This window comes from Idiotropiscis lumnitzeri, chromosome 7 (genome assembly GCF_059441095.1).
Source record: "Idiotropiscis lumnitzeri isolate Australia: NSW breed Sydney's pygmy pipehorse chromosome 7, RoL_Ilum_1.0, whole genome shotgun sequence".
NCBI lineage: Eukaryota > Metazoa > Chordata > Actinopteri > Syngnathiformes > Syngnathidae > Idiotropiscis > Idiotropiscis lumnitzeri.
Genome location: NC_142397.1, coordinates 8,063,434 through 8,089,365, shown reverse-complemented (window position 1 = coordinate 8,089,365; position 25,932 = coordinate 8,063,434). Strand labels below are relative to the sequence as shown.

The 25,932-nt window shown below is 41.5% G+C and overlaps 2 protein-coding genes across 4 annotated transcripts in view; both read right to left on the bottom strand.

Moving 5' to 3' along the window:
• arhgef12a (Rho guanine nucleotide exchange factor 12a) overlaps window positions 1–20,211 on the bottom strand; it is a 36,089-nt gene extending 15,878 nt beyond the window's left edge. The window contains exons 1-5 of one of the 2 annotated variants that reach the window (XM_088300672.1): window positions 19,352–20,211; window positions 18,966–19,010; window positions 5,708–5,728; window positions 4,604–4,695; window positions 2,267–2,332 (exon numbers count right to left, since the gene is read on the bottom strand). In XM_088300672.1, coding sequence (XP_088156798.1) covers window positions 2,267–2,332; window positions 4,604–4,695; window positions 5,708–5,728; window positions 18,966–19,010; window positions 19,352–19,491 — 364 coding nt within the window. In that variant the 5' untranslated portion in view covers window positions 19,492–20,211. The remainder of the gene's footprint in view (window positions 1–2,266; window positions 2,333–4,603; window positions 4,696–5,707; window positions 5,729–18,965; window positions 19,011–19,351) is intronic. The other variant, XM_088300673.1, reaches the window with a different exon arrangement.
• Window positions 20,212–21,406: 1,195 nt separating this feature from the next.
• Window positions 21,407–25,385, bottom strand: tlcd5a (TLC domain containing 5a). Of its 2 annotated transcripts, none has more exons than XM_088300767.1 (3): window positions 25,063–25,385; window positions 24,064–24,261; window positions 21,407–23,113 (listed from the first exon to the last, which is right to left on the bottom strand). In XM_088300767.1, exons 2-3 carry the CDS (start codon window positions 24,251–24,253, stop codon window positions 22,587–22,589), a joined length of 717 nt encoding a protein of 238 aa, XP_088156893.1. In that variant the 5' UTR covers window positions 24,254–24,261; window positions 25,063–25,385; the 3' UTR covers window positions 21,407–22,586. The 2 variants fall into 2 exon arrangements, with proteins under 2 accessions (XP_088156893.1, XP_088156892.1); XM_088300766.1 differs by lacking the exon at window positions 25,063–25,385 and adding an exon at window positions 24,926–25,024.
• Between the last annotated feature and the right edge of the window lie 547 nt (window positions 25,386–25,932).

Below are 25,932 nucleotides of genomic sequence, written 5' to 3'. Positions count from 1 at the left end.
CTCTGATCTATATTTTGCACACATTTGACATTCAAATAATCAATAAAAAAAAATTTCTGTACAAACAGCAATAAATCAGGATGGAGATCATATACGCTCATCATACAACATTAACGATAAGGGCTTGATTGTACTCAGTTACATAAAAGAAAAAGAAAATTAAAAAAATAAAACATAAATAAAATGATCATTATCATCCGGATGTAAATGCCTTTCGCCGTGCAATTTGTTTTGGAGGACGTCTGAAAGTGATGTCGCGATCCAGACATTGCTGCTTGTTTTCCCTCACAGCCTTAAGGTTGGGGTGGGGACGATTCTTCTCAGGTTCTCATGAGCGCGGCGAGAGGAGATTAGCGCTTATCTAACGTCTGAGTGATAATGACTGGACCGACGTGACAGAAACGCACAGAAAGGTGAGACAATGTCAAGAATTGCATTGACCCAAAATGATCTTATCTCGGAAAGTGGACTATTTCAAAGGGACCCGGCGTGCATAGCGTGACCTTTGAACTAGTTTCTTGTTGCGGCGGCGATTTCCTGACCATTGGTGCATCAACCAGAGAGGTGACTGGATCAATAAGGGCAGTGGTGGGTTGGGGATGGGAGGAGGTGGGGTAGGGGGTTGGTGAGAAGGAGGAGTGGGAGCTAATAGACGGAGAGAGGTTTGGGGAAGCAAAAAGCCCCAGGCTAGGGGGAGGAGAGGAGCGACACAGCTCTAGACATGGCTGACGAAGCAAAGGGGGGGGGGGTGCAAAGGTGTCAAAAGTGATTAAGCCATATGGGCTGAGGAGCTGGTGTGAATTTACCTCTAGATGTTGATCTTGTGCTTACGTTCCATACTTAACGGTGTGTTTTAGGTCAGGGCCTTTTTTTTTTTTTTTTAAACAAAACAAAACAAAACAAAAAAATAAGTGGGAGTGCTGACATGGTCAATGAGCAGGCTAATCCATCTAAGGTAATGCATTATTCAGAGACCTTAACTGATCTGTTATTGGCACCCTTTGCTGAAACGCAAGAAAAATGTACTCTGGGGAATCAACGGACATTTAAAACTGATCGAGCGGCACTCAAGCCTATGCGCCATAAAAGAAGGAGCGCATGGGGTTAAATGGGCAGTGGCGCCTGAAAAATAATAAATGCAGTCGGCGGCAAATGATTTGCTCAGATTTAAAAAAAAAAAAAAATATTCCCAAAGTGAATGATAATAAGAGTAAAAATCCAAAGCGTTATCGATTTTTTATTTTTGTCAACTTTACAGGCAATGTGCTTAAAACTCATTCACTACCAGCCAAAAAAAAAAAAAAAAGGATCTTCGACATATTTAGGCATCAATGGCAATAAATTAGTTAACTGTCATACAAGTGAAAAAAGAAGTTAACCACGGTCATTAATAAGATTTAAAAAATTTAAATTGGACTACAAAAGCAGCTATTGAATATGTTTGGCTTTTTACCGATTATTCCTTCGATTAATGGAATTGTTTTAGAAATAAAAAAATCTTGCATTATTAAACAACATTTATATGTGAGGTGTAGGTATTTTTTATTTTTTTTTATGTTGGCCACCTGCGGTTTCTATCCTTCCGTTCTAACGTTTGTGAGATTGAGTGTAAGTGGTTTTAAAGGCGGGGCTTGGCCCGGTGAGCGACATGGGCACCAGTGAATGAGCAAGTACACTTGGCTGCCTTTCAACTTGATAACCTGTTAGCCAGTCTGCGTGTTGGGTGACTTGACGTTAGTGTTGGCTATCGTCAACATGTTTTTTTTTTTGTTTTGTTTTTCATCATTTGTGTGTTTGAAATAAAACGTGATTGAAAGTGCACCTGCAGCCGTGTCCAACCTTGCACTTTCAGGATGTAGCCGATTGGAACAGAGGTGGCCGGCATCATAAGACGTTTAAGGCTAAATTAATTTTATTCATGATAACATTTCCAAACCAACAGCAAGCCAAAAAATAAAGAAAAGGCAAAACGTGCAATTATCCTTTCATGCTCACTAAATTGTTCCCTAGAGCGTTTGGAGTCCATTTTTTGTACAATTTTACAGCATCAACCATATCACCACCCCAGAAATTTCTCTGTTGCGTTTTTGCAGTCTTTGTTCCGTTCTAATTGCACGATATCATTGTATGCTTTCAAAAAATAAATAAATATAAGTCTTGCAAATAATCCAAAAAGCACCGTCTTCATCTAAAGGCGTGCTCACACCAGCGTGTTTAAGCATGTGCAGATGTCACACCAGTCATCTCCCAGCAAGTGCATCCTTACCACAGGACTCAGGCTTCCCCTCTGCTAGCAAACTGCTGCTGCCACTCTTCTGCGCCACCAGAGCTTCTGCTCACAGCCCGCAGCCACGCAGACAGCATGGCGGGCGCGTGCACGCACACACACACACACACACACACACAGAACACGAACCAACACAAGAAAGGAAAGACACGAAATAGAAAATCATGAGGGAGAAAAACGATCATGGAAGAAGGAAACAAATAGTATTAAAAAATGTTTAAATAAATAAACGAAAACACAGCAATGACTCGGGTCCCTGACATTGAGCTCGTTGATTTTTAAATGATGTTTAAATAATGACTCCAAATGTTGAGCTGACTCAAAAATGTTGAATTTCAAGATGCTTCTGAAACATGTTTTTTTTTTTTTTTTTAATTTTCCATCCGGCCTCGTAACAGCGGACCAGCTCTACATCCTCAGCAGGGTCCTCCAAAGTGCCCAGCCAGTCGTCACGTTTTTTGTGTACTTGGAGAAGGCGTTCAACCATTTCCCTCTGGGAGTTCAAGCAACCTCGCAAGAAATTACTTCCGGGACTAATTTACTTTTTATTTATTTTCGATTTTTTTTTTTCTTTTTTCTACCGGCGTCCTATTTTTCCCAGTGAGGATTGGACTGTTCATTACCTTTCTGGACAGAATTTAAATGTATCAGTCGATTTAAAAAAAAAAAACACAAAAATTACATGCACCTTGCCGACACTGTCAAAGCACTACGTGAGATTGGAAAGTACACTTGTATTATTCGACAGAGACAATTAGATTCCAGATTGTTTATGTTTTGTATTTTATGGACTTTGGTATTAACTGTCTGCTCTAAGATAACGACCAGATTAGATTGACTTCATATTGGATTAGATAGGACACGTCATTTGGCACGTACGCTTTTTTTTTTGTACCCATTTTATAAACGATCACTTTTTAATGGTTCATCGAAACATTTACATATTCTAAGTACCGGAGTAATACTTGATTCGAATTTCTGATGTCATGATAATCGTGAGCAAAAATATGGCGGCGTCACCGTATTAAAATTACAGGACAATTTTTTTTTTTTTTTATAAATACTAGGGTGAATTTTTTTTTTCATTGAAGAAAATGCATTTTATTTAGAAATAAAATCTAAAATATTTGGTACATTAAGAAACATGTCATAAATTAAAAATAAATATTTTTCGTAATTCACAATGTCCTGTATAGAAGTCCTCTTAAAAAAAAAAAAAAAAAAGGATGTTCATTCACTTTTTGAAACTGTGGTAAAAACGTGAAAAGGGTAATCTTACATTTAGAGGAATAATTTGGTTTGAAAAAGGAGCTTTCATTATTATTTTGACTGGCAAACATACAAAAGAAGAGAAACACGTCCACCAAGCGAGCTTTCTATTTGTTGCGCACTGTAGCAACTGCATTTGGAGTCGTCTTGACTAAAATGTGGCTTTTAGTATGTGCGGCACCTCCCACAGGCAGACACACTACCAGAGACTGTTTGGAACTTCCCAGAGAACACAACTTGTGTGCTGTTGCATCATTCTTGGATAATCCATTATGTGGTGCTGGGGATTCTTTTTTTAGATGTTTTGACTACAGAAGCTTGAGTTGTACTGCTCGGATGGATGACAAAAACCACAGGGAGTGTTCCCAAATCAAACTTTTCCTTTTTTTTTTTTTTTTTTAATTTTTCTTTTCACTAAAAAAAAGAGCAGCCTGAAGTGTGTAACTGGTTTCCAGGCTTGGTCCGCATTTTTAAACGTGCATTGAGACCACCCAAACACACAAGACGGCAAAGTTGCTTATGTGCAATGGCAAGGGCCCAGCAAACATTCAAGACCCGACGCAGCTGCGTCGATAAAGAAATTAAAATGTAACAGTGAGCATCTAACAGCGTTATATATTTGGTTGATTTGAAAGAGACAGACTATTTTCAAAACACATTCAGAACAAGAGCAGATAAGATCAGACCACACTGGTCAAAGTTTTCAAAGACAACACAAAGCATTCGGGACACACACAACCGTTCAGCATCTCAGCTGCCTTGCGCAAACTGTCATCAGCACACACTTTTTTTTTCTTTTTTTTTTTAAAGACCATGTTTTGTGTAACAACAGAGGGCGAAATAGATGGGATGCACCGTAACGAACAAGGCAGTTAGATGAAGCGTTGAGATGCGGGGGAGAGCGGGGGAGGGGCTTGCATATATTTATGAAGGGAAAAAATTAATAAATAAAATTAAAAAAAATAAATAAATATAATATAAAATATAAATATATAATATAATATAAAAAAATAAATACAATAAAAAAACCTGCGAGTGAAACATTACCTGTTGGGTCAAACTCATTGGAGGGAAGCGAGGTTTTGTCACTTTTAGGTTTCTTGTCCGGGGGGTGGTCTTTGCTGAGAATGCTGCTGGTTCTAAAATAAAAACAAAAGAAAAAAAAATCATCCATATGCAACAGGTAAATTTACTTTCAACGAGGGCTGGGAAATTGGGCCTTAAATTAGTGAGCGGATTGGGGGGCGGTGGTACTCGGATAAAAACCCACGCAGGCACGGGGAGAACATGCAAACTCCACACAGGACGGCCGGAACCGGAATCTAACCCACGACATCTCTCTAACCCAGTGCTTCTCAATTATTTTCTGTTACGCCGTCCAATACTATAAATAATAGCATTTTCGTACCAAAACAAACCTAAACTGTAGCGTTAATACTCGTGGTGCACAATGGGCAATGAAAGCGCCACTGCCAACTACTGGAGTGGATGTGCAATTACACTTTATTGTCGTAGGGCAGGAAAAAAAGCAAGTTCCCCTGGTTTACACGCGCCGCCCCACAATTTGAGAATCACTGCTCTAACCAGACGTCCATCATGCCGCCGGATACGTTTCGAATTAACGAAAAGTTAATTAATAAAAGCTTGCGTGCAATCCAGACGCAGCAACCTAAACGGAATTTCAGAGCGGCTTTAAGAATTCATCTGCCACACAGAAGCAGCAATTATTCACTTGAGCACTGACAATAACGAGTATGAGTCACGGCGAATGTGTCATGCTGTATAATGTGACAGCCAGAAAGGATGTGGAGGCGCTCCGCTGAGCAAGGCCAGAGAAAGGACTTTTCCGAAGGAGACTTGCCACAAGGCCACGCAACTGGCATGGACCTCGGCAGGCCATGTATGGTTGTTGCTGCCTATGCCGGCCCCAAATGTGAAAGGCCACTGTTCTGTTCGCAGTGAAAGGCAGTGATGGGCCGCACTTAGAAGAGGGACTCCTTTGTCCCTCGCTCTGGGTGTGTGCGTGTGTGTGTGGGGGGGGTGTGCGCGTGTGTGTGTGTGTGCATGCGCGCTAGCCGGGTGGGGGTAGAGGAGGGCATGTTTAGTCTAAGCTCAGTGGACTTCTGTATTGCGGCAACATAAGATTCTTACCTGTTTGCTTTCTTGGGAAACCTGCGGGAGAGACGAGAGGAGCCGACATTAATATCTCGCAGTGATTAAAGCGTTCATGACAAGATGCAAAGTGCAAAACAAGATACATTTCCCCGAGAGCCATATAGCGGAAAACATGATAATCCAGATCAAACATCCGAGTTCTTGAGCGGCAGATTAAAGCATTTTCCAGGTCAAATTTCCTCCGCCTCACAGATCACTTTCCTATCTGTTTGTGTGTGCGTGTGTGTTTGCACATATGTGTGAGCACAACTCAAATAGTCATACGACTAACTTCCACACCTTGTTTGATGCCTAACGAAGTAGAGATCACATCAAAACTTCGAACACTGCGGATTTTGAATGTTATCCATTCACTACCAATGACGGCTAAAGACGTCAAAAATAATTTTTTTTTTACTTGGCTGGTAGTGAATGAGAGATATTTTTTTTTTTTTTAAGTATCTACCGGTGTTTATGATATAGATAATGGCCCATTTAATAAAGAGACCCATGGCTATTAGACTGAATGTATGCACAAGTAAGTTTTTGTGACTGAATTTAGCTGTTGTGGCGTTTAATTAGGAGCGTTTTGCTGTGCATAATGCGAAAATTTAGCACATGGAAATACAAAGAGGTACAGTTGTCTCGAATTCCCCTGAAGGGAAATAAAAGGTGGTTGTGGGTGGGCCGGTGTAATTACCTTTTAGTATGACTGATAGCACAAGTTTTAGAGACAAGGTCATTACGACTTTGCCTGTGGTGCAGACGTGGCATCGGTTAAGATGGAAATAGGGTTTCAACACAGACTGGGGGGGGGAAATTATTAGAATAAAATAACATCGGAAGTGTGATTGGATGTGAAGAAGAAAGCGTGACTGGAGTGACACTTTTGAATTGATTGTCCCTAAAGAAAAGGATGAATCGACTCGATTCGAAGCACAAGGGCCCTATTCGATTCGATTTTTGATTCATTTTGACTAACTTTCAATTCAATCAACGATTTCACACAGTACCAATTTTACTTTTTACGTTTTATGAATCGATACTGGGCAATGAAAAGGAAAATCGATTAAAATCGACATTGATTTTTTTTTTAAACCCAGCCCTAACGTGTCTACAAAAATTATTTATTTATTTATTTTTGGACAAGGGTGAGCCTTATTTCCTTGTGTAACAAGCCGTTGAAAGTATTGTTGAAACACTAGGAAGAATGTACGATAACGGCACAAAACCGGAGAGCGAGAAACGACACATTTCAGTCTCCATAATGGAGAGGGCTCACGACTCACGAGCGAATATTAACTCTCTTTCTCCCAGTGACAGTGTGTCCCATTCAGAGGCATACTGGGCATCTAAATGGCCCGTTTATGAAAATGCCGAGGTCTGTAATAAGTACCAGAGACGAGAGAGAGAGAGAGAGAGAAATCCATAAGCGAGTAACCAACTCCATCCCATGAAACCAAATTTTTTTCTAATTTCGATTCACATCGCCATTTGTGCAAAAAGTAGGCTACCGTTCTCTTCTGTTTATGTTGAATAATTTTATATAGTAGCGCTATTGAATGGAATTCTTATTTGATGCGGCACAACTCATTTGATTTGTCACTTTTTTTGGGAGAGAATAACCGAAAATCTCATGGTTATGTCATCGATATCGTGACATAAAATGGCCCGCATCGACGGGCTGCTCGATTATGAAAAGAATTATCACGATTATTTTAAGACAATTAAAATCACGATAATTCAAAAAAAAAAATTTATGAAAACAATATTAAGTTGAAAGTTCTTTTTGGACGATTTTTAAACCTAGTTATTTTAAAATTTTAAAAAAAAAAGGTGCAAATGTATAAATTCAGGTATGGTTTATTCGTATAAAGTAACATAGTACATTGGAGTTTACTTCCTATACACTTTTAAATTGCCATAGAACTATTGTAACATTTAAATAAACAATTTCAATAGAACACTCAAATAAATTTTGAACCCAAGTATACATATACAATGTTTACAATTTTAAAAATGTTATATAAATAAAATACTTAATATAGGAACATTTTTTTACGATTATGACAATTTTGTAATTGTTGAGTTTAATAATCGTAATTGAATTTCGATTAATTGCTCAGCCCTACCACATTGTGATAACCCCCCACCCCTCTAATTGCTCAGAGATTGTTCCTAGAACGATTGGAGCCATCATGAAATACAGCAACAGCAACTTTACTCTCATTCAGTTGGCACCACTAAAGACGAATCGCTGCTTTTGTTCGCTTGTACTGTACACAAAATAAAAGTAGCACATACTTGACGTTTTATTTTGACTTCATAAAGGCCGTATAGAGCAGATGGGCTGGATCAGGCCTGCGGGCCGTACTTTGCCCCGACGTGCTGTAAGTCTAAGTTCATACATGAGCTTGGTCAGGGGGAAAAGAAAAAACAAAAAAAAATGCTGGTGCTCATAAAAGACGCCAAAATTGTGATATGCACTTCTATATATCAAGGGCTCATAGTTTCTGGAAATTCATCTTGAGACACAAACATTGGCGCAAAACTCTCACCATCCAACTGAAAAGTGTACCGTTTCCGCATTAACAGTCAATTGTCTGTCTCGCAGACAACAGTGCTCCATTGTCGCATTTCTTCATAATGACTTAAATACTCTAATGAACACAGTAATGAGAAGAGAGAAGCTCACGAGGGAAAAGAAACAGGATGGCAACGTGAACGGGATAAGATGCACACTTGGTGACGGGATCTGATTAAAATTGGATTTTAGATCCAGCTGCCTGTTGGCACCCTTTCTGAAAGACGGTGAAAACGGACCTCTTGACATTATTTTAAGCATTGGTCTCCACTCCCCAACCACAAAATAAAAAAAAAATTTAAAAAAGAAAAACGCAGTCCTCCCGAGTAATTAGAGGCTGAAAAATATTTTAGATTGGAAATTGACCGGTGCTCTACCCTGCACTGCAATACGCAATCTAATGTAACAACGCAAACAAACCTCACCAGACACACTAAATGAGTGCTGCGTGTGTGCAGGAGACGACGACGGCAAGATGATATGATTGTGTCATCAATGGCAACGTTTGTTGGAAGGAAAAAAAAAAAAAAAGAAACCCCCCCCCCCGAGAACACCAATAAAACACTTAGCACAGTCGACTTGCAGATGAGGGAATGCTATGCCATGCTTTTCAACATTTTAACAAAAAAAACAAACAAAAAAAAAAAACAATATGCAATTTATCGAGAGGCGACTGTAGCGTCAATAAATTGATAGTTCCCAAAAATGTCCAAAAAAATATAAACCACATCTATCAAAGTAACTGTAATGGTCAGGATAATTTGGTAAATAGCATTTGTCCATTTTTACGCAACAGGCTCTGATAGCACGGAAAAAATACATTTACAATGAGTGTTCCTTCAGAAAAAAAAAACGACAGAAGACGCAGCGCAATTATTATTATTATTATTATTTAGTAATTCAGAACATACAAACCCAACAGGGGTGTCAAACATGGAGTTAAAGTAAAATATTACAAAATTATATTATCACGCGTGACGTCATCAGCTGGTGCGCAGGCCACCAAACAAATTTATTTTTATATATATATTTTTTATATTCCACCATATGGAAAGTGCTTTGCTACAGCTCCAGCTGTTATGAAATGAGCTTTATGAATAAGGGTTTATAGTATTGTATGATATCTAGCAACCCGCCCACATCTAGCACCGACACTGCTGCTAAACGCGATTAACAGGCGCCAAACAATACGGCGTCAGTCTTTTTTTTTTCCCCGCACTCTTAATTAGCGATGCAATGTTATTTCAGGGCGTCATTATGTTGTTGAAGTCAACAGCTAGCGATGGCAAACGGCCCCAAACACAGGCAAGTCAGCTGTTACGCTGCGACACGCTGCCGTGAACAACTTCAAAATAAATGTCAAAGTATTCAAAAAAAAAAAAAAAAAAAACTCTTAAGCCAGAATTTTTCCCTGCTGAGAATACTTATATCCACAATCAATTTTCCTCAGGACATTTAATTCAACTCTTCAAAGAGCGCACCATTAAAACGACAGAGTCAGAAAAGGGTGGAGTGAGGAGGGAGGAGGGGGGGGGGGGGAGGAGGTGGAGGGGGGGGAGGGGTGTTAATGTACTGCAAGCGGGCCCGGGCTTGAATGCGCCATTGAGGTTTGCTGTTTTGATGGAAAACTGTGCCAGAGCTCGCCAACTTCAGCAACAGCGGCAGGAGAGGAGAGCGTGACTAGACCAAAGTATGAAGAACCGAAGGGAGCAAGAGAGGGAGCAGCGGAGCGAGGGAGGCACGGCGGCGAACAGCCTTATTTTTGTGAAAGAGTCTCCCAAAAGGAAGAGGAAGGGAAAATGGTGAATAATGAAAGAGTAGATGAACAGGGGCAGGATTCAGGGGAAGCCCTGCAGGTTCCTGTTTAAAGGATAGCGCACACACACACACACGCACGCACACACAATGGAAGCTCAACACATTTAAGTCAATTAAAATATACGGAACACACACCACGTTAATGAACATTGGGCCCGTTCTACTGTTTTTAAAGTCATTATTTTCCAGTCTTTTTCCTCACCATGCCGCTGTTCTAACATAAACAGAACTGACACGGAATAGGCGTCTAAGTGGACTAAACAATTTTCCACTTTGGGTGGTCGTACCGGAGCCGTGACAGAGAAAGGACGGTGCCTATACGATACAATACAATCCAACTTTATTTACATCGCGTATGACACAACAGCTGGAGCTGTAACAAAGCGCTTTCCATATCGTGTGATATAAATTAGCGGGAAATCCAAACACAAATTAAAACAATAGCTAGCCGAAGAAGAGAAGAACAGCGAGTCTCATGAGGAGTCGAAGGCTATTAATAATAATTAGTCTTCGAACGAGTTTTAAAAGTGGACAGAGATGGGACTCGTCTAAAATTTAATGGGAGCTCATTCCGTAGTGAAGGACCGGCAACAGAAAAGGCACGTTCCCCGTTGAGGCGGCGCTTAGTCCTCGGTACCTCCAGCAGCGTTTGGGCGCAGGGTGGAGGAGCTCGGAGAGGTACGCTGGGGCGAGGTCATTTAAAGGTTTGAAGACGAACAGAAGTATCTCAAAGCGAACTCGAAAGTGCACTGGGAGCCGGTGAAGGCCAAGTTTGGAGTTTTGTGATTCGTCTTCCGAGCTCCAGTTAAAAGGCGAGCAGTAGTTTTTTGCTCGAGTTGGAAGTGCCTGAGGGAGGACTGGCTGACTCCAAAATTAAGTGCATTAGTGTAATCTAGCCTAGAAGTAACAAAAGCATGGATTACGGTTTCTAAGTGGGGAAAAAAAAATCTTCACTTTAGCCAGCTGCCTAAGATGAAAGAAGCCGAATGGAACAACAGCACTGATTTGCCGATCTAACAGTTTGAGACTGTTGACTTTAACTAAGACGCCGGGGGGGTCAACAAGGTCGAAAGTAGAAGGGCCACTGGGACCAAACACGGTAACTCCGAAGTTAAGTATACGAGAATTCCTCAATGCCGATATATGGGTGTGAAGTTTAGCACTGTACATTCACGAACCCCCGTTTGTTGCGACGCTGTCGTTACGAGGACCATACCAGCAGAAAGAAAAAAAAAACATTTCTCAGGTGGTGTTAAACCTAAAGAAGATTAAAAAAATCCGAGGAGCTGCCTTGAGGCCGCCAACATCAGAATGAGGAGTGGTCCATTCCGGGAGGAGAAACACGTGATCTTGCACACCACAGCAGCACGTTTCACTGGATACCGAGGAAGGAAAGGCATGTTCTGCGGGCGGCTGAGTCATACCGACGGACAAACGGAGCAACTTCGGAAATTGGAAAAGTCGTCGTATGCAGCCAGCGGGGGACAGATTTGATCTCAGCCGTGTAGCCAGCCAATAAGACACGGCGCGCGGCGGATGTTATCTAATCCGTCTACCTGCAACGTGTCATTGTGCACAAACACGGTCACATACCCACCCCCCTCCCCTCCCCCTCCCTCGCAGGCGTCAACACCCACGCATTTCTCTATTGTGACCATGTCTGATTTCAAATAAGACTCGTGACCTTAGCAGAGCCTCAAGGTATCAATGTGTTAACTGGGGCACAGATTAAAAATAATGGGGCAATGAGCGTTTGAACCAGACAGAGAGGATTGGGGGGGGGGTGAGGGGGCTAAAAGGGAGCGCAATTGTCGTCGTAGGAAGAAACAGAGGTCATAGCTCTGAAGCTCAAGCTAAAGCCTCCAGGGGGGAAACGGTGCCCTTTCTGCCCCAATAAACCTCATCAGGATTCCTGAGACATGAAGGCCGCGGGATAGACATTTCTTCACGCTATGCTGTCTCCTGTCCTCTGGGACGGGCGCGGGAAAGGGAAAGGAGGTAGTTCAACGCGTTACGTTGTTTACACTGGAGCTGGCCGGGAATACCGGAGGACTTCGCTGATCGGTGGCAAAATTTCCTGGCATGACGACGAAAGGGAACAAATTCAAAAGGAGCAGAAGTCAGTTTAGTCAGTTGTGCTCCGTTCGTTTGTCGTAGCTTCAGTGCTTTAGGTGTCGAACGAGGGTCGGGCGGGGTTACGGGAGCCCGTGGTGTCGAAAAATAGCAACGGTGTGATTTGCAACGCCGTCATAAAAGAATAAAATAACATTTAAAAAATGTTAAAACTCCGCAGTGGATAAAGACTTAATATGATTTGAAATCTATTTTTTTGATAGCACATATACATTTGCAGAACTGAATACAAGTTTTTTTTTTTTTTTACTTTTTAAAACTAATACAGTAATCATTCATTTTTCGCACTTAAGATGGACCAGAACCCTCCAGGAAAAATGAAAAACCGTGAAGTAGACTGACTTTTTTATATATTGATTTATTTATTTTTTAATCTTTGTGTTGGGGCATTTTCCACCTCTATGACGCTTGTTGCAACATTTTCATTCCGATTAAAAGACATAATGGCATTATCGAGCACTGGTACTTTGTAACAACGATTACTCAAATGTAAGTTCTTGTACTAGCCGTGTTTAGTCTCACGTCCTCCTTTCCGGTTGTGCACCATCACAGGGTATGTTAGAGTTACCGGTCCGGCCTCGACCGTCCAGCCCCGTTCGACCTTAAAATAAATGTTTTTAAAAATCGTCCGTGCATGACGCCGCCGCGGGAGAGATGTTAACGGAAGAGGTTTATTTAAAGAAAATTTTTTGTGTAAAAAGAGACGTGAGACAGCAGCGTGCTGCGTGCCTGTATTTCCTCATTCTGGCAAAACGTAACCCGTGCCTCCCACCTGCTACTGGGGCATACCATTACAATAGGGGGGGGGCAATACCAAAATCCCAAAACAATCATTAGCTGGCTCATTTGCTATTCAAATCCACTTACCTTATTACGGTGGCACGAGGGCCGGACTAAAATGAGCCCATTTTTTTTTTTAAATTTGTCGGATCGTTCCGCCCCCCCGGGACAAACTAACCAGCTCTGTGCAGTTACAAGAATTTGACCCCAGTAACTGGTATTTCTAGCTGCGGGAAAATTGGAGGTTGACAAAAACTCCATAGAGATTGGATCCAAGTCAGTGACAGAACCTGAGTTCTAATGTCAGTGCTCTTTGACAAAGTGCAGCAGCGTTTTAAAGTGGCTGCTTAGCCCTGAATCAGCAGAAAGCAGCAGTGCGGGGTAATCGCAGTACAGTGGGAGGTTGCAGCTCCGTTTCCCTCCGCGTATGACTTCTGCTGGCAGAGAGAAGGGCGTTGGAGACGGTGTATCTCATCCACAGGCCGCTTTGACACACTTGGTTCATTCCAATAAATACTGAACTGCTTCGTCCCAACACGGGAAAGGCCACCGCAGAGGTTGTAGACTAAAACGCACTTTTATTTATTTGCCGCGGACATCGGACTCCCCCCCTTGTTGATGTAAAGTAATTCGAAAATAATCTTGCCTGTTTCTTAACGGGAATTTGCTTCTTTTTTTTTTTTGAAGAATAGAAAGACGAAAGGAACTAACTTGGCGACGCTTACTGTGCTTTCGTAAACTCGATCCTCTCTGTTCCAAGCCATCTTGTCAGTGCAAACGCAAGCGAGGACATGCTTCAAACTGCGGAAACTGCGCAAGAAATCAAGTTTCTCCTGACAAATATACTAATTAATGGTTAAAATGGAAAATTCACCCAGCCCTTTGCCATGCCAATATTGAACTAGCCACTCAACAGGGCTAAAATTATCGGGATATGGTAATTAACTGAAGAAAAAAAAATAAAAAATAAAAATGCACTGGGCCAATGACGGAACCTTGCAGGACTCCTACATCCTGGGAATCCAGGTCTTCAATATCAAAAGCAATTGAAAACCATTTCAAATCTATGTCCTGCTGAAAAGCTTCCATTCCAATTCCTCTTATTTTCAAATTATTCAATCTTCGTCTTTGTGCCATGGTGGATTCTAAAAACGGACTGGAAGGAATCCCAACATGCCATAAATCACAGTCATTCCATGCAGCGCAGCATTGAAACACCAAGATTTCTTTTTTTTACTTCACTGAAACAAAATGAAGCACACACACTGAGAATGTCCAACTCTATTCACCACATTTGAGTTCTTTATTTTCCAGATGCGCCACCAGATTACGCTCAATGACGCTGGCCTCATTCACCCGACAAAACACTTCCAACTTCCTTTTCCTTGTCCTCATTTTCTCTGTTCTCATGATCTTGTCTTTAGTGGAGTGAGAGTAATGCGTGGCCCTCCAGGTCCTTTGGCCTGGCTAAAGGGGCCGGACCGTAGACAGTGTCCACAAGCATCAGTATCATAATGCTTTGGGATAAAACCCCCACAGCACATAAAGGGACGAGCGAAAAAGCGTAAACTCCACCCACGATCAAGCATCACCGCCCATGAGCATTGCCATTATTTTTTTTCCCCCGCCACATTTCAGTCTTCTTTCCACTATTTTCACTCATTGTCACGTTCCATAAAGAAAATAGATGGTTCCTAAATGTGACCACACGTTCAATAATAAATTCAATCAAGAGGATGCCATAAATACTTTCAGGGGAACTGTAAGCCGAACAATGTGATACCCCCGCAGTGCCCTTGAATGAAATGCTAGCATAGCAGAAGGCTACTTAGCTAAATTGAATTTGCGTTTATTACAAGCGTACAATGCAATTGTGAGACGATGCAGTGAATTTGACAGGTCTGGTATGTGGCGGGATATGTGAAACGCAGACATAGAGCCACAGTAGAAGATTATGTTTCATTATTGCCCACTTCGAAAAAAAATGTTGTGGTTGCTAAGACATTCGATCACATAAACAAAAAGGCAGAGTTAGCACCAAAAAAATTACCATACACCTGCTGTGTGTTAGAGTCCTTGCCTATTGTATAAATGAGTTGAACAACAAGGAACCATCGGAAACCAGTGACGGTCCGTCAGTCTGTCACCGAATGATGCTGGTTTTGCAGACATTTTGACGGAACGATGGACTCCTGAGGAACTAATTTACAGACTGACTGACGATTATAATTCGGTTCATCACGAAAAATTCCAGACTGATGAATGATGGACCAGCAAAATTTAGGAAAATATCTGCCTCTGCTAATTAATTAGTTATTAATTAGTTATACTGTTATTAGGGCGGGGTTTAAAAAAATCTATTTGAATCAATTTTTATTTTCATAGCCCGATATTGATTCATAAAACCATATACCAATACTTTTAACAACGGCTTTTCCCCCATAAATTTACATATATTTATTGTTTTGATCAGTTCATGTTCAACAAAACGAACATGATTGATGTAACCGCATTGGCTTCAATTCTTAATATAAATATAACTATTTTGACTAATCCACCTTGTTACAGAAAGACGTTTGTAATAATTGCAGCATTAGTTCTTCTGAGAACGCCTTCCATCCAAAAGTAAAATTAGTAATGGGTTGAATCCTTGATTGAACCGAAAATCAATCAAAGTGAATCGCAAATGAAATATTTTATCGATGTTTGAAATTTTAATCGATAGCCATCCCGAGTTGTTATTACATATCTATGCAGTATATACATAAGCGGAGCATTTATCGTCTTAAATTTGAATGATTAGCATTGATTAGTTGCATTATAAACTCTGCGATCGTAGCATTCTGACGGTTGGCCCGGCGACACTGAAAAATGCGACTCGACAAGCACAAAAGACAAAAAAGTCGAAAATAGCACCAACATTTAGGAGGACCGGAGACACAAATGAATCACCAGTCAGCATGCTGACATTCCAACCGATGAGTACTCGCTCGGTTGTCATTTTGACATTGTTGCAAGTAGGCTGATGCATTACGTCTGGAGTCATAACAAGCAAACAACAAATAAAACAAACAATTCCGTTTCTATCATTTGAGCAACGCACGCAGATCGTCAACACTGCCACCTGCCCCATCAAAACAATCTTCTCGCCTTCATATTCATCACATGTACCTGACCTACATCCATGAACCTACGAGGAGCATATAGCCTAAAGCTAGCCTGCTCCCACTGAAAGCTATTGTTTACTTTTCGTGATGTCACCAGCGCCACTTTCCGGCAGGGCCTCAGGGCAGGCGGGTGGCGGGGTGGGACGAAAAAAAAAAAAAAAAAAAACGTGGAGATCAGCAGAACTTAGTGACAAAGAACTAGTGGCTCACAAAACTGACCCACGGGCTGGCAGCGTGTCCCCGATAGATGTTACAGACACACTCCCCGGCATGGCCAACGCAGCAAAAACACAATGCAAAAACCCGATCACATGCCCGATACCACAAGCAACCTTAATTTAAGGGCGATTAAATATTTAAACAATTTGAAATAAACAGCGGAGAAAACACCGCACATCCATTACAGATGTCAGTTTAGCGTGAAGTCATGCAGCATAAATAAGGCCGGCAGCCTGCTTTCACACTACTTTGCATTTATTTGTTTGGGAAGAATGATCACCAACGCTTTGCTTCATTCTCAACTGCGACCATTTTGACGCCAAAATGCTTTCTTGCTCAGGAGTGTTAAAACAGAAAATTACAAAATTAAAATTAAAGATGCACTGGGCCAAAGACGGAACCTTGCAGGACTCCCACATACTGGGAATACAAGTTTTCAATATCAAATGTGATCAAAAGCAATTAAAAACCATTTCAAATCTATGTAGGAGGATTTCCTGCTGAAAAGCTTCCATTCTGAGTCCTAGCATTTTCAAAAAGCAGAAATTATTCAATCCTCGTTTTTATGCCATGGAGGAGTGTTCGGAAACCAAGCCTTGATTGGTCGTTATCTGAACACTGAGCAACTGTTATGTCATTTTTCAGCTAAAAACAGGTGGATTTTACTGTTTAACTCATATTCCACAAACGCAACATTAATCAGCATGCCGGGTTTTGACGAGCGGGGGTGCATTGAACTATTTTTGCCAAAAATGTTTTGGGGGGGTTGACCTCCCCTTTAACACATTAACCGTACCAACTGTGCTCCAATGGGCTCATTTGGGCCACACAGTGTTGTGGTAGCACAATTTAAAAAAAACACACTACGAAATAGGGTGCTAATCACCGCTGTCATCGTTGCAAAGGGGCAAAAAGGGGGGGGGGCAAGTATAATGGAGCTTTAACCTCTATCTTGTATCCGCACTACGATGCTACAACCGGAGCTTGCTTCTGTCCTCAACTAAGCAAGCAAGCACATTCCAGGTAGTTGGCCTGCTTTCCTCACAGATATGTGGGATTCAGGTCAGAAGGCCGGTCACAACGCAACAGAGAAAAACCCTTTTCGGAGTACAAAACCACAGAGGAATTACTTGATGTAAGGACTCCGGAGTAATGGATTAAACTGGGGGGGGGGGGGGGGGGGGGGGACTTAACAGGCAGGATTTATTTGCTGTTCAACCGATGGAACGGAGGAAAGAGTCCAAGCTCGCTTGACTGATTCCTCCAATAAGATGATTACAAGGTTGCGTCTAAATCCAAAGCTCGCTTTAATGGGTGCCGAAAAGGTAAGCGTTAAAGGCTTAGCGGTAATGGTGGCGTTACCTAGCCAGGCAGAGTCGCTCTTAAGACAAGTAGCACTTTGCCGGGGAAACAACACCATTACCCGCGCTAACGTCAGCAGTGTTTCCATCAGGATCGGATGTAGCTCCTTAGTAATTAGATTGTATGACAGTTATTAGTCAACACGTTGCGACAATGGACTACTTGGAAGCGCATAGAGTGCATGTCTTATCAAAGAGCTACATTGGCCAAATCAAAGAGTCTCCGAAAAGAATAATTCCTGGGAATAAGAGGCCCCAAATGATGAAAGATTTTTTTTCGAGTGATTGTGTTCCAATCATTACACTGCAAAATTGAGTTCACATTATCTTATATACACTAATATATACAATCACGTAAATGTGAGGAGGTGTATGTATTATTTTTGTCCGCCATCCTACTGTAGTATCTGTGACTTTGAGAGTGCATGGCTTTAAAAGCAGTAGCCTAACCAAGTGAGAAAGTGACATGGCGCACAAGACTGATTTGGGCCTGAGTTGCATCCATCAGCAGCTCATGGATGACTTGTGGCGGCGGTCAAAGCTGTGCTGTGTTGTACTTTATCCTTGTTGAATGTGAAATGATGCCAAATTTTATGGTCTCTTGACTCATCACCATCACACCATTTTATTTCTACACGTAGTGGTAGATAAGACTGTGTGGAAATATTATCAGCTTCGACGCAGAGATTTTGTTGACCTGTTTTTGTTTTAAAAATCAAACTGAATTATTCGATTAATTGCTGTGTCCCTATTCGAGTTATCCAACTGCAGACTAGGCATACATGCATGACATATCCTATCCTATCCACCTAATAAAAGGGTTTGGGGTTTTTTTCGGCTGGTTTTGTGACGAAAACCATAGAATAGAAAATGGAATTTATTCCAATTTAAGAGTAACAGAGTGCAAAAAGTGGCATGTGTATAACTCATATGACTAAATCAATTGAACATGCCTAAAGGTAGCTGTGTTTGGTATAATGTGAAGCATCAATAATTTTTTCACACTTTGGACTGTTGACATTTAACTGACAATTTAAACAATGCCTGCACCAGACATTTAACGAAGATTTTAGGACTCCGCAACCAATTATCACAAGTTATCGCAATGAAATCCTGACAGATCAGACGCCAGTCAATGAGTTTCCACTTCACATTATTACAGAATCGCAAGCATAATTGGTGGTATACTGTACCTGTCAGTGAAGCTGGCCTGTGTGTCACTCATTGGGCTTCCGGTTCTAGATTTGCAGAAAATTATATTCGATTAACATTTTCCAGAGTGTGATGAGGCGACTTGGAGGAGCGTCCTTCTCTGGCATTCGGGGGAAAAAAATCCTTTTTTCTTAAAAAAATAAAATAAATATTTAGAAAATGAAAATGCAAATGCAGATGCTAATGGCAAATATCCTTAATGTATAGGTGGATCAGAGAAAATTTGATTTAAATGCTGCAGACCCTAAAACAGAATCAGGGCCTGGGTAGAGATTATATCCTTCCCCTTGATGATAAATAACACTGCTGCTCCAAATTGTCGTCGCCTTCACATCCACATCCCAATTTTCGGGTATTCCAATCTTACGGGCACCGTGGCGATGGAGTCCGCCTGCCACCACCGCTGCCCGGTTCGGATAGGGACTCAACGTCCCTGGGAGAGCTCGCAGATTCCTCCAGTCGGCACTTTGCGGTTTGGTATCTCCTGCCCGATTCTGTCGTTACCATGAAGAGTCGTTTGATACTGTAATGTTTCAAACAAACGAGCAAAACGAGAAAAAAAAATATAGTTTGTAAAAGAGCGTGAAGCTTGGTTGTGCGAGAATCCTCAAAGGAAATGAGCGTTTAAGTCTTGGTAGCTTTCAGCTAACAAAACAGATGAGCTCTTTTGGAAGAGAGAGAGGAAAAAAAAAACTTTGCGTCGTGTGCTCTTGTTTCCAATGTAAACTAAGCAAAATCCGAATCCCGAACAGTGGGGTGGGAAATACTGCATAAGTGTCCGATGGTCGTTTCAGCCTCCCCAGCTTTCGAAAAAAAAAGTCTCCCCGAGAGGTCAGAAGAGAATCCGAGCTTAGTGTATGCGTTAGCACCGCTCGGCGCTCCTTGACTCCATGTTTCCAGAACGGAGTCACTCAGTCGTCTCTCAGCACAATTCCCGTGGCTGGAAAAGCAGGCTACGCTAGGTGGACAAGCTAACGGGGCAGAAAGTAACGAGCTGTCCCCCGCCAGCGACTTGTCGTGAACAAAAACAACAACTCAAAGAGTCGGAAAAAACTTTTAGGGACACTCGCGACGTTTTCTTTTCTACCCAATGCTCGAGGTCATTTGAACGAGAATAAAAAGTTGAAGGAACATACGAGTAAAAAAAATGCCAGTGTATGCCGCTAGCAACGCCCTAGCATGCTAGCCGCCGCGATTCCTAACGTCCACCAACCACTTCCGCCGGGAGATGGGGAAAAACTCCAACAGCATCCTGGGTTTCGAAACGCATAAAAAAACGAAACGTATGCGAACAAAGTTTAAAACAATAACAACATGACTATTGATTTAATTACATAACATACAGACATTATATGCATATAGACGCTAAACAGTATTGTCATGTTAAATGAATGGAAGCTAAGCGTGCACGTACATAAAAAATAACAATAAAAAGACGAGAAAATTGTAAAACAAAAAAAAGTACATTTTAAATGAATTTCAAATATTAAACTAAACTCGTAACTAAATATATCCTTCTATTTTTTACTACAAGTCTTCATTTCTTATTCACCACCAGTTCATTACGTCTGGTCAAATGTTTTTTTAATGCGTGTTATTTTTTTCTCATTTTTATCTTTATTAAATGGTGATTGCTGCCGGTGAGTGTGTTGTTGCTTTTTAGGCGCATTTGATCATCAGCACATTTCTGACAATTGAAAGGCAATGTAAATAATACTGGTGTTAGCAGGCGTATCGCCGTTAACAAATTAAGTATTTTAACATCCCTTTATCCAAGTAAACAATCAAGTTTATCTGATTATTGGATTATTTGCGTCTCAGTACTGTAATCCCCCGCCATCTCAAATCAAAACACGTTTCAAAAAATTATTATATACTGTGATGAGGGGGGAAGCTGAAGCTTCCTCGCGTAGTCAAAAGAGCCAACAAAGCGATTCATTCTGTAAAAGAAAAACAATGCACTACTGTATGTGAGAGCCACGTAACTCGTCAGATTGTTTTGTGAAACTTTAGCACCATCTAGTGGACATCAACGACAAGTCCACCACCGAGGGACTGCTGAGCAGCTATGGAATTGATCATAAACACAAACATCGCCACTGGTTTTGGCGTTCATTTCGGGAATTGCCTCGCCGATGTTGCAGAGTTCGCAGTAGACGATTATAGATTTGTGCTGAAAGCAATTAAATGACGTGTGTTTTAGCACGTTACTGCATCAATTGAAATGCATGAAAATCAGGAATAAATTAAGACAGCAGATATGTATACATTCACCGGACACTTCTTTTGGTACTCCAAGAAAGAGCTCAGTGGGGGCACTGAGCCAAAAATGATCAGCTTGTAAGCCAAAACTATGATTTTTGCCATTGCATAAGAGAATCAATACAGGCAAAAGCTTAGAAAAATGAGTTCAAACAGAATAAACAAGAAGTTAAAGTTGTTTAATATTTCTCCCTGAGTAAGACTTCAACATCTGTTCACAGTTTGTCATATTAAAAAAAAACAACAACAAGAAAAAAAAACAACGTTTTCGATATGACTCACAAGGACTGAGAGGATTACAAGTTGTAAACAGCGCCTACTTTTTTGGGGGACACTTTCCGGTCTGTTCACTGTAACCAAGAGCCACGTTTTTTTTAATTAATCTGGTCTGGCACCTGGGGGGGGGGGGCATCCATGATGAGTCACCAGCCAATCACAGGGTACATGTACACAAACAACCGTTCAGACAAACAGTTACACACAGGACACATCAGCAACCAACAATTAGAAAATCCACACAAGCACGGGGAGAACATGCAAATTCCAACGTTGAAAAGTAAAGTACCAGCCTCTTGACTGTGAACATTGAGTCCAATTATTACAATCAAGCTGTTCCGCATTAAAAAAATTCTAGTGTTCCAAACTGTCCAAAATAAATCTATAGTCAAGTAAAACTACACGCCATTCAAAAGGTGCCTGACAGACAAAAAATAGGGAGCAAAAGAAAAAATTTCTCTTATTCAACATGCTAGTCATTATTCAGTATACTCATTTCGTATGACACAGGTGTCAAACTCCAGTCCTCGAGGGCCACTATCCTGCATGTTTTTGATGTTTCCCTCCTCCATCACACCTGAATCAAATGATCAAGATTGTTATCATGCTTCTGCAGAGCTTGCTGGAGAGCTGATCAGAAGGAAGCATCGAAAACACGCAGGATAGTGTCCCTCGGCGATTGACAGCTGTGCCATGTGAGAATGTTTTTTTTTTTACTCTTTGGTTGAACTCCAGAGTCTGGGGCTTCCACTGAACAATTTTAGGTTTTGGTAATCATGACTCACACATAAATTGTGGCTGTTACACGATGCGCGCACACACACACACAAACAGTGGCTTCTTTGGAAACACTTTTTTTTTTTTTTTTTGCTCATTTGCTGTAACTAAGTGCAACATCTGTTAGTGTTCTGCTTTCCAGCCACATAAACCTCCTCTGCGCCGTTTTGCCTGTGCCTTTGACGCAACAGCCAAACAAAATCAAGCTGAAAAACTGCCAAAAGCATTATTTTTTTTTTTGCTCCCAAAAGGCTATTTCTATCTATTACATTAAATTAGTATCCGATTCAGTCCGTCTTTCCGTCGCGACCGTTAGCGGCCTGTTGTCGTTCCCGCTGCTGCTTGTGCCAACTCTTGCTCTTGCGGACGGCGAAGCGAACAATGTCCACCATGAACACCCAGGAGAGCGCGTACATGGCCACGCCCCCGCACTTGATGAAGAATCTAGGCCTCGGCGAGATCAGCTCACAGTACAGCATTGTGCCTCCCACGAAGATCCGCATCAGCACAAAGAGCAGCACGAACAGCGCGTCCACAGTGTGCGCCAGGGGCGTGCCGTAGCGTCCCGTCTGCTTGAGGAACCAGCGCGCCTGCAGCAGCGGGTTGGTGATCTCGCTGCCGAAGAGGACGGCGCAGCCCTCGATGCCGGACTCGCCCAGCCAGAGAGTGAGCAGGATTCCCAGGATGCTCACGGTGTGGTGGGCCAGCATGACGGCCCCCTCGGTGCGGAAGTAGACGCACCACGCCATGTCAAACACAAAGTAGCCCAGGCTCAGCAACATGGCACTTATCTGCAGAGGCGTGTTCTTCGTACCTTGCGCACAAATACATTTCCACATATGTAAATTTCATACATCCATTTTCTATGTCACTTCTGCTTAATATGACATTTGTGGAAAATGAAAAAAGTAGCAGGGGGTGGCCATTTTGCCATTTGCAAATGATGGGAAAATGAAGCTTCAAATCTGCTTCATGAAACAGTTATTTATTTAACAGTATTTCTGAGTCCTCTAGATGGCACTGTTGGTTTAAAAAATGGTGAGTCAGTGTGCCCTCAGCCCAATGTTGATCAGAGAGTGCCATCTACAGGAGTCCAAAAATACTACAACTGGTTCATGAAGCTGATTTGAAGCTTCATGAACCATGTTGGAACACAAGTGAGCCGCAAATTGTCGTTACCTGAGCCCTTAGGCACTGTGATGTCATTTTTAGTCGACAGCAAGTGGCAAAATGGCCGCCCCTTGAGATGGATGAAAAACGGGTGGATTTCGCTGCTTAATTCACATTCCACAAACGCAAGATGAAATAAAGTTAAATACAACCGAACTGTACCTAGGCAGGGATTTTTTTTCACATAAGACTATGTATATTTTATTTATTTACTTATTTAGGATCAGTTTAGTTCTTACAAAGTGTAGTCCACATGTTTTGCATCACTTTTTTTAGTTATTACAAATGTTTTTTTTCCATCAAGTCATTTCTTAACACATTCTAAAATTGCATTGACAATATATTTGGTGGTCACTATTTGCGATTTCAAATTCAATTTGTTGTTACAGCCCCACCGTAGTATCTGCATAAAAGTGGAATTTTCTTTGTATATTGTGCAGTGTCAGGTTTGTTATCAATGGATCGGTTGGCTATGGGAAAAAAAAAAGATTTTGGCCTATTATGTTCCTGAATTTTAGCATTGGTCATAATGGTGGCACAGAGATCTGGGCGAAAAAAAAGTTTAAGCCCACTGAAAAACAAAACACCTCCTACCAGGATAAGTGAAGGGCCAGGGTCCATCCACGTAGCCGATGTAAGCCGTGATGCAGACGGCCAGGATGCCATGCAGCAAGGTGACAAGTCGACAGTTCCACTCACAGCTGCGGCCGCCGTTGACGTGACACAGAGCGAAGTAGAGAGACGCCCAGCCAACGATGCTCAGGAGGGCCCCAAACACGACCATGTTCTCCTCTGAAGACAACAACATCATCCCGCCGAATGAGATCGCTTACAGCACAAGCACTGTGATATTCTTTCGACAACAATTAGCCTTTGCTTGGGCAAGAATAGCACTACAGTCGACCCCATGAGTGTCCGGTGGGGTGAGGGGGACGTTCCCTCGCCGGCTGTGACGTTTGTACCATGCAGCTGGACGGGCCGGCTCTCGTCCCATTGGTGGCGAAGCCTCCCCTTGCGCAATGCAAAACTAGATGAGAGATGACTGGGCCACAGACGTTTGCTTTTTGAGCAAGTCATGTCAACAAATTTGGAAATGTCTGCTCTTGGTGGGAATCGCACAACAACTCGCAATTACGGTTTCAAAATCAAATGGAATTTCAAAGTTGGAAACTTTCAATAGGAATTTAAGTAGGGACAAATTATACATTTAAAAAAAATACAAATAGGCTTTTAAATAGGAAACGTTTAAGCAACATGGTCACATCTTGGTTTTGAGGACCTTCAGGGTACTGATAACTTTCTGTGGTCTCTTTAAATGAATCAAAACACAGTGATGGTGTACCTAATAAAGTGTCTGTTGCAAATCACATGTCAACCAACCGTTTTCAAATGCCACAATGCACTTTAAGAGCATTTTTTACGTATCCAATTAATGAACTGACGTTACTTCTCTTACCCAAAAGGAGAAACGTCATACAGTTAATTATCATGTGGACAACACACCTAGTTAGCAGGAGCAAGCTAGCATTAGCACACAAACATACACACACAGGCACACACATTAGCAGGTCGTATTTTTTTTTTAAACGTTACCTTAATGGCGCACATGTGGGTGACGTCACGTCAGATGTTTCGTGTCCAGCGAAAATATGTTTGAGTTCTTGCACATGTTAGCTTGAAGTGGTTGCTAACTGTTGTCTTCCACCTGCTCTCCATCATCAGGACCTCTTCACGTCTCGTCTCCCACCTCGCGTGAAACGCTCACCGGCCAAACGACTCCGTTAGCGAGCTGGCGTATAAATCGTTAGTACATTTTAACTCGGAACATTTCGCGTTTTATACAGTTTTGTTACAACTGCTTATTTCTACACTTGACTCTGCGGTAGATGGATGCTTTGGTTTTGTGTTTTTGACCGACAGCGACACCACAAGGTCAGAGTGAAGAATTACACAGAGGCATGATGTATCAAATTCAGAATGTAGGTGGATAGATGGATTGCTAATACTTCGTTAATCCAGTGAGGGGGGATAATAATAATAATAATAAAAACTTAATAAATCCTACAGGTGTTATCAATATGTTTAAACGTAGAACTGATTTTCGAATAGATTTTTCATATAAAACCGTCAATGTGCAATATTATGCTTACATATACATTAGAACATCTTTTTTCCCATCTACTTTACTTTAGTTTAAATTCATGACTGAACTACGAGGGACTACCAGGCAACACTTTGTCTCCTGTTTAACTCCTGGACTGTACTTTAATCTCTCAAATGCTGCTTTTGTTTTTCACTTGTGTCTCCAGTATTATTTATCAGTACGGTTGTGAAAATTGCTGTTTTGACAATGTAATTATGCTGTCCACTAAAACTTTTTTTAAATTTAGATTTTAAAGAGAATCTGACAACTAGTAATGAGAGGATTTTGTTCCTATCATCATCAAATTAAAAAATGCAGTG